Source organism: Ictalurus furcatus, chromosome 1 (assembly GCF_023375685.1).
Source record: "Ictalurus furcatus strain D&B chromosome 1, Billie_1.0, whole genome shotgun sequence".
NCBI classification, from domain to species: domain Eukaryota; kingdom Metazoa; phylum Chordata; class Actinopteri; order Siluriformes; family Ictaluridae; genus Ictalurus; species Ictalurus furcatus.
The window spans coordinates 22,144,425-22,158,530 of NC_071255.1; the positions used below are offsets into that span (position 1 = coordinate 22,144,425).

A 14,106-nucleotide genomic window follows, 5' to 3' on the forward strand; every position below is an offset into this window, starting at 1 on the left:
AAATATGTAGGGCCTATGGGTTTATTTTTCTAACATGAATTTTTATTTATTTATTTATTTATATTAAACGTGATTGTATATTGTCCCCATGATGTCACATATGTGAGTTTACATGTGCAATCTTAGGGCAAGCAATGTTAAAATGGACTTTCACATGTTTTTCACAATAATAGCATAATAGCATTTGAAATATGTGTTTTGTTTTGTTTTTGTAAGGGTCAGTAGTCTTATACTGTGACACCAATTTGCAAAAAATGACAAAGTTCAGTTGCTCTTTTGGCTGCAGAGCTAAGGGACTTTATTGTTGAAAATCTTTCCCTATTAAAGTTCATTCCAGTTGAATATAAAGTGTTCAAATAACCGTTTTAAAATGACCCAGAGCTTCTGCTCAGCCAGCACAAAGTAAACAGCAACAACAAAAAAAAGTCTTTCGGTGGCAGGGATTATGAGAAACAATAACTTTGATGGTGTGCGTGGACAGCCTCATTGTCTAGCTCAGGGAGAGCAAACAACAGCCCTACCCCCTCCATGCCCATCTGTAATAACATCTCATCATCGCTGTCATACGCACCATATCGATTTGATTTCATTGTGCTGCGCTGGCTGTCCTTCGTGTCTGGATAGTGTGGAGCCTCTCTCTGGTCCCCAGAGACCTGTGTCTCTTCCACTCGCATTATGAGCGAGTGCATGTTTGTGTATGTGTCATGAGCTGAATGAGAACCTTGCATCATACTGCGCATAGAGCGCTCCTGATGAGACCATTATTTCTTTATTTCTTTCAGGCCTCGGGGACCCTTAAAAGAGTCAATGCCTATTCTTCCTCTCTCTCTGGTTCTCAGTATGAGACAGTCAGGGTTTAGTTTCCTTGAGTGCAGCAGATAAATGAGAGCTGTATTTTTTTTTCCTGCTGGTTAGCCTTTGCAACAGCTATCAATTACTTGTTTGACTTTTTTTTTGCTCACATTTATTGCAATGGATCACTTCAACACTGCAATTAGTTGCATTAAATGAAATAGAGGATTATTTGAGCAATAAATATTTATAATATTTGAGCTATGTGAATTAATGGAGCCTCATTGCAGTTCTTGTTTGTATTGTTTTCATGTGGTTTTGTGGATTTTTTTTATTTGAAAGAAAAGATCTTTACAATATTTTCCTCTGTTTAGGTATTGCTGGAGGCGACTGTAGACCGTTGGGGCTATATTGCCGTGGACAACATCTTGCTGCTGAACTATCCTTGCTGTAAGTAGCACAGCCGTGGTCAGTGTGTGTGAGTGTGAATGAGGAAGAGGATAAGTTCAATGCTAAGAGGCGATTTTCACATTGCGCATTTCATTTACTGTTGTAGCCTTCCCGGGCACAGCCGGTCCTTCTCTTTGAGATGAGGAGATGTAATCTTCTGCCCCTTTTCGGAAATCATCAGCAAGAAACCTATTAATGTCCCTATGCAATGCTCTTGGATTTTAGCTCCACCCTAATACGTGGTTTGTGAGGAATAAAGGAATACAGTCTATAATGTGCTTTTCCAAGAGTCAAATTAGAACACTATTTGCTTCTTTTAGAGTTTCACTTTTTAATCTTTAACTAGTGTAATTTAGCTATTTATCTTGTATTTATCATAGAATAATGTGCTGTATGTCTTTTTTCTCTGTGTATGCAAGATGTGTATATTTGTGTTCTGCTTACTTTCTTGTTAGCAGAATCCTGTTGTTCCTCAGTGGGCTCAGATAGCTTGTGGACTTTGGAGATCATACAGGGCAAGATCAGAGCAGTGAGCTCTAGCTGTGAGGGAGTGTGTGATGTGTTCTCTTCATGGGAGCAAAGAAGGTCTTAAATACAGAGCATGGAGATGCAGCATAACCATAAGGAAAATAGGCTATTGCATCCCGTGGTTGTAAACTATCTTAAGAACGCTTGTCAATATTAGTGCTTTATGGATTTACATAATAAAATTGTTATTTAAATGATAAAACACAAGACTAGGAATGAAACTGCTAAATGTAAAAAAGAATTATAAAATATATACTTCTGTTACAACAATTCTGAGAACTAATTTAGATCTAAAATAATTTACAGCAGAAATAATCCTGGAAATACTACAGACAAGTAATGCAGTTAAAAAAATTTGCTTCTTGCACATTGCACGTTTACTGATTGGAAGAGGTGCAGTGTACATAGTTAAATTTTTGTTGTTATTTAGATGTCACATTTAGCTAGTATTTAGAGTTCACACAGCTGCTTGGTTACTCATATGCCAATTTACACTCCTTCTGTAAACAGGCATGTATTATTATTATTATTATTATTATTATTATTATTATTATATGATGTGGTATGTATTAATTAAGTATTAAGAAATTCAATAATTGATATTATATGAACATTTATTTTTTATACTATATAACTATTCATCATATTCATTATATGTGTAAATTCCCTGAACTACTGTAATTTCATGCAATTTTCATACATTCCATACATTTTTGTACATTTTTAATAACTACATCACTGTACAACTACTGATAGAGTATACTGTATATACTCCCATGTGTAGCTCTGGTTGCTGCTCAGTGCTGAATATGTGGTCTGTCAGGGGGGTGAGATGCTGGCTTGGTGTTAACAAGCCAGCTGATGGCCTCAAAGGGACATCTGAGAGCCTGCAGCTTCGTTAAATGGCACTAATACTTATTCATTTTTAAACAGTGCTGACAAACTGCTTTTAGGTGGTGATGAAGTCGAATTCTAAACAATGAAAACACCAGATGCAGTGGTCAAGGAAGCCGTTCATGGCAAAGCCTTTCACCTCCCGCTCTTCCACCCACATCCCCGCCTCCTCCATTTCCTACGGGCAGCAGATGGCATCATTTGAACCCCACAGTGCCCATTAAATAATTAAGACTCTCATCAGGACCTCAGCACATTGTTGAGCATGGCATCATGCCAGGTTGTGGAAATTTGGCACAAGCTGTCTAAAAGGAAAGGAAGTGAAAAAAAAAGAATATAACATGCAGTCAGAACTTGCAATTCCAGACAAGGTGATAAGCAGGCGTGACGTTCCTGATGTCTTCTCTACACCAGTACCTGAACACAAAATTTTAAAATGCCAACAACACTGCATGGGAGAAAACACAATTTTAAAAAAATAATTAAGATGTAGATGAGAACTCGTATGGATATTGTGTCTTAGCACAGAATGAGTTTCTGTCCTGTTCAAACAAATCTCTGCCTAAAATACTGATAATAAAATGTCCTTTAGACACAGAAACTGGCTGCTGTTTCTATTTCCTTTTATTCAGACTTTTTTTCATGCTTGTGTGCCTATTGATAGCAGACAAAGAAACATGAATTATAAATCAAACATAATAGACCAGTGTTTTCACAAGACGCTGGGCCTCCCGCCGGTTACAAATGCTGTAGCCATGTCACCCGCCTGTTTGTACAAACAAATTCCTGGAATCATCTTCATACCCTGTCAGAAAGCAACAGCCAAATAAATAAACTTTTTATTCTGTCTCTTTTTGTTTCCCAGCCAGTTCTCCTGTGCTATGTCTGATTTATTTAGCATACCCCCTAGTCATATTCAGTACAGACTGCAGTAACCCATAGCATTGGATCAGGAGGTAGGTGGACAAATTAATGACATAGTTAATCGCAGTGTTCAGGGTGTAAAAACACACACCGCGAATCACCTCAGCTAACTGTAACTTACTCAATGAAATGAAAAGGACCCAAAAACTCTGTTATTGCAGCCTTTCTTGCTTTAAAATGTAAAAACCTGCATTAAAATGTCTTTAACTCTATTCAAATGTACATCTGAAACATATTAGTTATACATGAATAAAGTGAATGTATGTAAAATGTATGCAGCTCATGCCCCATATTTTTTTATTATGCACAGCATTATTTGTTAAATGTTGATTTAATGTATTCAAAAAGCATTTCTGTCTCATCGGGGAACTGAATCTTATTAATCACAGTGAGTCACAGTGAATGAAACAAAAATGGGTATACAAATGAATAATTGTGGATTTATGTTTTGAATGTTATAGCTGAAAGTTATTACTAAGACTTAAAACGAAATAGACCAAAAAAAAAAAAAAAAAAAGATTGACGCATCAAAGGTATTATTTTGTACTAACATTTTAAACTATAAATCTAATAGCTCATACTTTGGCATTCTCACCTATTTATCTTGGGCAGCCAAACTGGAGAATATCAAAATGTCTTGCTAAAAACTTTTTTTTATATTAAAATTGAAATAACAGTAGGTTAGATAAGTCGTGTTGCCTGCTTTAAACCAGTGCGCGTGATAAACCAGCCCACTGGGTAAAGTAGCATTTATGCCACACGTTGACGTTGGTTTTACTGGACAAATGTTTAGAAATGGATTAGTTGGCAATGGATTAGTTGGCAGACAGATAATTGGATCACCTAATCTCTGCTCTCTCTCTGTGCGTTCCTTTAGATAAAGCCCCTCATTTCTCTCGCCTGGGGGATGTGGAGGTCAACGCTGGACAGAACGCCACCTTCCAGTGTGTGGCAGCAGGAAGAGCATCAGAGGCAGAGAAGTTTTTACTGGAAGTGAGTATCAGCATGGGGTCTTTTGTTCATCTGTGGTACACGTAGATTGTCACTGTGGATTTGTCAATAAAAATTCTGCACCAGAGACCGGAATCACTGGTTTAATTGATCATTTATGTATTCATGCTGTTTATTTCAAGCCCATAGATATTCTCAGAGCAGTTTATAGAGTTCTGTTTATTTGCTGGGCCACATGCAGGGTTGTATTCAAAATTCAGTTACGCATGTAAGATGAGGAGTTTATACCAAAATTGCGCACATCAGTATTCAGATATCTTGTTTTCTTTACAGGAGAGTGCATCGAATTAACCAAAACACTGGCGTGCATTTTTTTTATTCACCAACTCAAAATAGTGATTCAAAAGCATGATAAAATAGCCTACATCCCACACTCACATTACAGTTTCATGACCTTGATTAGTTAAATTTGCAGTGATTCATTTGATAATCAAGACTAGGACTATTCATCCAGTGATATAGTCACAGTATATTGGACTCCTATTAGGTGTTTATTTCTCATTCATATATTATCATATTTGTCTTTTTTTATATATCTTATTCCAGTTGTCTGCATTTTCGATCCCTGATTTTGTTTTAACTTACTTGTGTTTTATGGTGCAAGCACTAATGAAAAAACACAACTTAGACACTTCTACTCAACCCACAGGTGATTTAATTAATCTGAATGGGGAGCTCAGAAAATCGACTTAAAGAGCTGCAGAACTGTTCTAGCAATAGGAGTAACTTCCCCCTAAATACACTGATCAAGATTTACAACTGTCATATTATCATATTGTTTGTCAGTGGTCATAAACTGTCTGTGTGATAACTAATATAATATAATATAATATGGGGGTCATGGTGGATTAGTGGTTAGCACATTTGGCTGGCACATCCAGGGTTGGGGGGAAGAATCCCGCCTCCGCCCCTTGTGCACAGAGTTTGCATCCTCTCCCCGTGCTTCGGGGGCTTCCTCCAGGTACTCTGGTTTCCTCCCACAGTCCAAAGACATGCGTTGTAAGCTGATGCGTTTTCCTGCCTTGTGCCCCGAGTTCCCTGTGATAGGCTCCAGGCTCCCTGCAACCCTGCGTTGGATAAGCAGTACAGAAATGGATGGCTGGATGGATATTATATAAGTGTTAGTACTCTGACACCAAATACCAAATCTCCTCTCATTGGGAGCTAGGAGAAAATAGATTCAGTCAAAAATGAAATCAAATTTATGATGATATTACATTTCAAGGACAAGGATGAATGCTTGTGGTTACATGTTGTCATTTAGCACATTAAACACTTTCAAGGTCTCTGAAATCTGCACTGCTAATGCAGTGGGAGGCACATGGCTCCCCTACACCACTACCATAACATTTCTCTTGCAAACCTAGTTTGTGTTTTTGCTTTAATCATAAAAACCATGCTGACTTCTGTCAAACAAATGGACTGCTTTGTCGGCTATACTGCAATTAGCCCACACAGATCCATTCATCTCACCATTTATCCTTCCTCATTGCTGCTAATTTAATGAGTGATGTGATTGTGAGGTAAAACAGAGAAAGATAATAGTGATCCCTCAAAGCCTGATGCTTGATGTGGGCCTTGTAATTACCGTGACTATAACCAGTATCATAACATCAGTTTTGTTTGTGAGGGTTCAAGGCCTGGATTGTGTGGTGTTCTGCACATATAGCGAGAGCCTGAATACTCAAACCCTTCGATAAACAAACACAGTGAAACGTTCAGTGAGATACTCTGATCCACAAACACACTCTAGTTGTCCAGAAGAGTGATTCCTCTTTATAGAGGGGAAAGTGGAAATTGACTATACAGAAGGCTTCTATTCACACACAGGAACACAGTTTTATTATGTGAATGACAGGGATAAGGGATGCTTTCACTGAGCCTCATATAACCATTCCTCCCATATGACTGCGGTTCATTCCTCGCTTCATTTAATACTTTCTGATGTTGATCGGATTCAGTCTTGCAGATATGACATAGTTATCCTGAGCTATTTTCTATGCCTTACTCAACTCTATAGCTCAAAAGATAACACTTATAACGCTTCCCCAAGAGAAAACCTAATCAAATAAAAGTTAATGTTTTTTTTCATGCATGAAATGTGATTTCTTTCTTACAAATATTAAGTTGAGTTATCATTAGGTATGGTCAAACCTATTATCTGATTTATTTTAAAATGGTCAAACTTGTATATAATATAATCATATTATTTCATTATAATTCCATGCATAACCCTTTCCTCTAAGGTTATGCGCATGACAGTTCATTGGGCTGTTTTTTATTTTATTATTATTTTTTTTTTCTTGTCAGCCTGGTCTCACTGTGTCCTGATATTACAGGAATATAGAAACAGCAGGCCTGTTAGCTGACTGTGAGCTTCTGTGCAGAGACATTTTATGGCCTCAGTGTTTATACAGATATTTAAATGATAATGCATGTCTGTGTCCGTTGTTGCTGGATAATAACATGTTTACTCATCCCTTTTATCCACTCTAGCGGCACAATGGCGAGGTGTCCTCAGGTGGCTCAGTCAAGCACCTGGGCCGCAATCGTTTTTCAGTGTCCTTCCAGCTGGAGGACGTCCAGAGGCCTGAGCAGGACCTCTACCGCTGTGTTACCCAGTTGTCCAGAGGCTCTGGTGTTTCTAACTTTGCTGAACTCATTGTAAAAGGTAAGGATCTTTCTTTCTTTCATGCGTTCTTGCTTTTCATCCTTCCTTCCATCATATTCTTTTGTCATATAATTACTTGAATAGTCAGCCACAAATTATTTCACGTGGCTAAAGACAAAGCTACACATTGTGAGGTGCAGTTTTTTTTTTTTTTATGATTGTAATAAATGCATATTTGTTGATGACATGATGATGGAGGGGTTAACATCTACATATTAACATCTACAATACAAGTGTAATACTGTAGCATATCATGTACATTGCTAGAGTATGGATAATGCAGACAGTATTTAATTACTGTGTTTATGTAGAACTTGCTCTGGATCTATTTAAAAGGAAGGTTTCGGAGAAAATAAAATTAAGTGTATACATGTGTGTGTGTGTGTATATATATATATATACACAGTCAGCCAGTACATATTTGGTGGGTTGCTGTTATTATTTTAGATCTTAATGTCCGCTTTTAGGCTAGCTAGCAGATGATATACGTGTGACCCGCAATTTGCATCACATAACTCAACAGGGAAATGTATAATTATTCATGTCAGTAAACAAGTAAGGTGATCAAATCCCATTTGCACAGAGATCTGTGATGTTCAGTAATAGCAGTTGGTCATGAAACCCCCAGTATTAAATATACAGTAGTACTGGTGTTGTGAATTAGTCTAGGTGAAATGCACTGTGATTGCAGTCAACATGTTCAGTACAACCTGACTTAAACTGTTACACTGCCTCATTAATTATGTTAAAAACAGAGTATTTAAATTGTCAGATGAAGCTCCGTACTGGAGTCCTGCATGCAGAATGGGTTCTGCTGATAAGTAGGTTAAGTGTTTAATAAGCTTGCAGATCTTACTGATCTTCTTGCTAGAAATAAGAAATAATCACAGAAGAGAAGTGATCATGCTAATTAAAAAAGTATTTTATAGCTTTTTTAATCAATTTATTGAATATAATCTATGTAATGCTAGTCAATTACTAGAAAAGGTCATTTGATGCAGTCATAATATTATTACATTTCACTTCTTAGAGCCCAGTGTACTGTCATTTTAACATATTATTAAATTGGCATAGGCAGTGTAACTTTATATTAGGTAGGTACAGGCTAGAAAGACATTTATCTAAATATGCTGCTGTATGATAATACTCTAGAGGTGGTAACAGTTCCTTGTATTGCAAGTAAAAAATCTCAACTCTTGACATCGAAGTACCAGGTCAATTACCAATGAAGTAATGTTATGTCTTTTTTATTTACAAGGTCAAACTTTGACAGACTCCCAGACTCACTGACTTTAGTGTGTATTAAAAGAGTGGCTGAAGGGTACATCATATTCAGGTTAGCATTTTCCAAATCTGCTTTCTATAATGTCAGGCTCTATGTTAAGGATGGTGATATGTGGAAACTTATATCAAAGTCTTAGCTAACTTAAGATTTTGTCAAAGTCCTGGATTGCTAGGTTGCATCATCATGATGATTCAGTCTGCCCACGAAAATTATCATTCAAAACAGGAGGCAAACCACTTATAATGCTAACCAATAACCATAGGCTGTCAGGTCAGGATTCAATGAGCAGTAGTTTCTGATCCCCAGCTCCTCTCTGATCCCTAAATGGGGAAAAGGCAAGAGTGAAATAAGGACAGGGATGGCTCGAGCTTACGCCCCTTCTGTGTACCATGCCTACTCATGTCTCTAAACACTCTGATGGAGTCTGTGAGGCGCCACCAGTCCTCATTGATAGATTTAGCAAAGGTGCCTGAAAACAAAGGTTTATTAAACCCTCTGGCTGTTGCCATAAATGTAGCATTAAACCCTCCCAAAATGGAAGAGAATTAGAGCTAGGTATGTGCTGAAACAAGTGAAGGCTGGGGTACATTTTGTGTGTGTGTGTGTGTGTGTGTGTGTGTGTGTGTGTGTGAATATTTATGTAATGCAGGCTTTTAATATAATGCATAAATTATCATCTAATACATATAATTTTACAGGAATTCAATGAATTTCTAATCTTTTTTTTTATTTTGTTGATGGGCTTATTATTATGAACATGCTAAAATATACAGTAATGTGCAAATATTAGGCCATCTGATTTATCTTGGAAACAACTCTTAATTTGCTTGAAAAACAATGAATAAAAAGCATCAATTGACTATTTAAAATAATTACAAAGGCCAGAATGTCTTGAGCTCTTCTAAAGTATTTGGACTTACTATTTAAATATTTAAAAAAATAATGACAGATTTACTGTAACATTTAACACTGTGATAATGAATGGGTATTTAAATTAGTATGTAATTGATTGCCTTAGATTGGAGGTGGATTAATCTTATCTATGAAGGGGTGGTGTAGAAGGAGGTTTTCTTTTCAGCCAAGCAGAAGCCATAACTGATGAGGGAAAGATCTGACCCTTTAGCTGTATCTCATTTAGGAGCTCGAGTTAGATCTTGACAGTGTTCATAGTGTGGTCGAGTATTCATTGTTATACAGAAAGCAATTTCATCTTCTTTAATTTTCCCAGAAATACAGTACGCTGAAGCAAAAGTGTTTTTTAAAAAATATCTGCATTCATTATTTCAATGATTTTCACCCAATTACCTACATGATTGTGCGAAATGCACCACCGGATCATGATATACCAGTGCCTTCATAACCCAAAATTCTCAAACCTGTACTCATCATTACATAGCACATGCTGTCTTTCCTGGTGCCCTAAAAAACCATTTCTATAAGAATTATTAGTGTGTTTTAAATTAAAGTGGGTTTTATATATACATTTCACTTTTACTGGATTTCTTTTTGCTCTATAATGAAATTATAGTTAACTATTGTTAAAGACTATTGTTTAGGATATTTCACAGTTATTTTCCTTCATTCCTTTAATAATTTGAATACTGCATGTTGAAAATACTATTTAGTAGGTTATTGCTCTGTCATATGTGTGATATGTGTGATTAAAAATAGTATAACTGCTGTTTTCAATACATGAGGCACACTAATTGTACACTAATTGTAATTAGTGTATAGGTAAAACTACTAGCTGTTATTCTGTGAAGTATTTTGCTGATATGATTTGGGTCCACTTTTCCCCTTAGAACAGAGATGTTCAAACTGGGGGGCATGGAAGAGTTGGAATTGCATATGGCCTTGGGTGAGGGGTGAGATGGAAAATACTAATAAATAAATAAATAAATAAATGTATCAGACTTTCCAACCTATATACATTTTGCATAGCAGCTCTGCATATTAACATCCAGTATGCTGGAACACAAAAATGAGAGTAGTCTTCATTTTTCCCCAGAAAAAACAGCAGATGAGCCAATCAACTTATAAATGTCAGGTAAATAACGAAAAAAGACTAAAACTACGGTTCCCACCAGCCACTGCACCTAGTCAAATGTCTGGTTCACCTGATTCACGTTTGTCTCAGTAGCGCATATGTATAAATAGTCAGATTCTGCACTGCACAGATTGTCTTGCATTGTTTTGGTTTATCCTTCTGTCTCATGTTATTCTAGTCCTGGTTCTTGTAAGTCTTGATTTATGTTTTCTTTGTACTTCAATAAAACATGTGAACTTATATTCTGTATCTGCATCCGACCTTACCTCTGTGACATGACAGAACGCAAGACCAAGCAACGGATGCAGCAGAAAGGGAAAGGGAAAAATGGAGGTGGGAGAAGGAGGGGAAATTCTCCTTAATTAAAGCCAATCTGGAATGGCTCGACATGATGTACGCCATCGGGGGGTATATCAAAAAGGAGCCTTCCATCCAGGCTGGAACCATCTCCCACCCTCCCTCCCCTACTGTGGATCTTGTGCAGCCTGCCGAGTTGACGGAGAACGTTTAGCCTTCCTGCTCATTTGAGCTAGCTGTTCAGCGAGGACACCGCTCAGTCTCCCTAAAGATGTTGCTCCACCTCGCGGTGTGGCCAGGAGCTCCACTTTTCTTCCCTGCTCTGCCTCGGACATCACTACGCCAGGCTCCGCTTCGGACATCGCTCCGCTTTCCTACTCCACTGAGGATGTCGCTCAGACTTCCTGCTTGGTTGAGGACATCGTTCTGCCATCCTGCTCGGCTGAGGACGTCGCTCTACCATCCTGCTCGGCTGAGGATGTCACCTCCATGCTCCCCTTCCTGTCCACAGAGGACATCTCTCCCCCCTCATGCTTCATGGGGAGCATCTCTCCCCCCTCAGGCATCGCAGAGAACTTCGTTCCCCCCTCTGGCCTCACTGAGAACTTTGCTCCCCCCTCTGGCCTCGTGGAGAACTTCGCCCCCCCTCTGGTCTCATGGAGTACTTCGCTCCTCCCTCTGGCCTCACGGAGAACTTTGCCCCTCTAGCTTCATGGTGAATGTCGCTTCCTCCTCAGGCTCCGCCTTGAGCTTCATTCCTCCTGCTGGCTGTGCAGTAGCTGTCGCTCCGCACTCGAGCCAGGCCGGGGATAGAGCCGTGGGAAGAGACCGTCCCACACCTGAACCTCAGAGAGCACATCAAGTGTCCTCTGTCCAGTCCTGCAAGGGATGAGTGACAATGGAACTTTAAAGTGCTTAGGGACATCTGGTCTGGTGGTCCGGGATCCCCTCCTGAACAAATTATGCGCGGCTCCCAACGGGAGGGGGGTATCTATCGTAAATAGTAGAAAAGATTAAAACTACGATTCCCATCAGCCATTGCACCTAGTCACTTGTTTGGTTCACCTGATTCATGTTTGACTCCTTAGCACGTATGTATAAATAGTCATGTTCTGCACTGCACGGGTTGTCTTGCGTCGTTTTGGTTTATCCTTCTGTCTCACATTATTCTAGTCCTGGTTCTTGTAAGTCTTGTTATATGTTTTGTTTGTACTTCATTGAAACATTTAACTTATATTCTGCATTTGCATCCATCCTTACCTATTTGATGTGACAATGAATCTGGAGTGATTGTCAGTTGCGTAGATGTCTTACGTTAGTAACGTTTCAGCTGGTTCCCTTTTTTGACAGTTTTTAACACAGCTGCTTTAGAGGATAGTCAATTCAGATCAGTTCAGAGTTATTCTGACTGTTTACCTTCATCCTGTGGTGAAACTTTAGTATATCCTGGTGGGAGTGGGCTCTTCCCAGATGACAATGCTCCCATCCACAAAGCACAAGTGCTCACTGAATTGTTTGAGTATGAAAATTATGTAAATTATATGCTATGACCTTCACATTCACCAGACCTCAAATTTGTTAAACACCTGTGAGAGATTTTTGACTGATGTGTCATGCAGTGCTCCTCCCCCACCATTTTCACAACACCACAAAAGAATGGTTCATCAATCCAGTACAGTTGCAGAGTCTATGCCAAGGTGCACTGAAGCTGTTCTGGTGGCTCGTAATGGCCCAACACCTTACTAATATACTTTATGTTGGCTTGTCATATATTTTGTCACCATTTCGACCATGTACCTGGTAATTAGTTTCAACTAATAAGTGACTATCAGGGATAGGTGTTGATGCAGGAATTTAACCCAAACATTCAATAGCTGGGTTAACTCAGTAGGGTTTTTCACTGCACTTAACTACGTGATATCATTGTTCTAAACCCTTTTTTTCACCGGGGGAAGAGGAACATTTCACACTTATAATTTAGAAGTGGGGTTAGCACTGCTTTTTACCCGGGGTTATGAAACCCTGCTCTGAAACAGGGTTAGCACCACTATTGCTGTGTTGTTAACCCTGCACTTTGCCAAACATGTACAGTGTGAAAGGATGAGGTGTTAAAATGTTATGGCTAGATGCTTAGCAACAGACAACCAATAAGAAATTGAACAGTGTGTGCCCCATATCATGTGCTTTCTACAGTCACAGAAACCCAGCACATTTCGTAAAAAGTAGTTGCAGCGTTTGAGGGAAACATTACAAAATAATGTCAAATGGTGACGGAAAATGTGTCAATTGGAGCGAAGAGGAGACAGTTTTATTTTTACAGTTATGGTCAGAAAAATCATTTATCCAATCATGGTTGTTGACACAGCAAATATGCAAATAAGAACAGTAACAAGGGTTTAGGAATGTACAGTGTGAAACTTCAGATTATGAATGCCCAAGATTAATTGTTAACCCTGAGTAAAATATGAGCAGTGTGAAACGTGAAACAAGATAATCCAGGACTCTGTTTACCCGGGGTTTCAAATGACCCAGGGTAAACAGATGAATGGGAAAGCTCTTCTAGCCAGCTCACGGGATATCACTAACTTTCTGGAAAATGAAAGGAATTCTTGTTATTTACAAACAAACAAATAAATCAATATTGTGCATTATAATGATATGTAATGTTCACATACCAGATAAATATCTATCCTAAGAATATTGCTATGTACTTTAAATCAGAAATAATTTGACATTTTTTGAACAAATTATCTCAATCCCTTCTTTAAGTGTATAGTAATAGTATAATATTCCTGCCATGATAAGTGGTAACTTGAACTCCACTCATGGCTCACATCTGTACTGTGTAAAACAGTTTAGGACATGGCTGCTTTCCCTCAGCAGCAGGTTGCTGATGGGCTCTCTGATGGGGCTGACTTGGACAGGAGGTCCAATTTAAAATGCATCACTGCGCCTAAATTAAGCACAACAGATTGGCCTGGTGGGACAGGTTGAAAGAACTGTGCCTGCATGTTTGAGAGTCAGGCTGTATTTTCAACCTTATGTGGCAATGCTCTTTATTTTTATGTTTGGATTCTAGTGCTCATGCTTCTACATGCCATTCACAATCCCATCAGTGACAGGCTGACAACACATTCAGAATGCTAACAAGAGGCTAATCATCCTTTCAATTAGTTTGATTCTCATTTTATATTTCATTATTACTAA

General features: G+C 38.4%; 1 protein-coding gene across 7 annotated transcripts in view; it reads left to right on the forward strand.

Annotated features, from left to right (window-relative positions):
• ptprub (protein tyrosine phosphatase receptor type Ub) overlaps positions 1-14,106 on the forward strand; it is a 256,550-nt gene that overhangs the window by 158,583 nt on the left and 83,861 nt on the right. For all 7 annotated transcript variants that reach the window (XM_053632512.1, XM_053632505.1, XM_053632487.1 and 4 more), the window contains 3 exons: positions 1,167-1,242; positions 4,466-4,581; positions 7,096-7,270. In XM_053632512.1, coding sequence (XP_053488487.1) covers positions 1,167-1,242; positions 4,466-4,581; positions 7,096-7,270 — 367 coding nt within the window. The remainder of the gene's footprint in view (positions 1-1,166; positions 1,243-4,465; positions 4,582-7,095; positions 7,271-14,106) is intronic.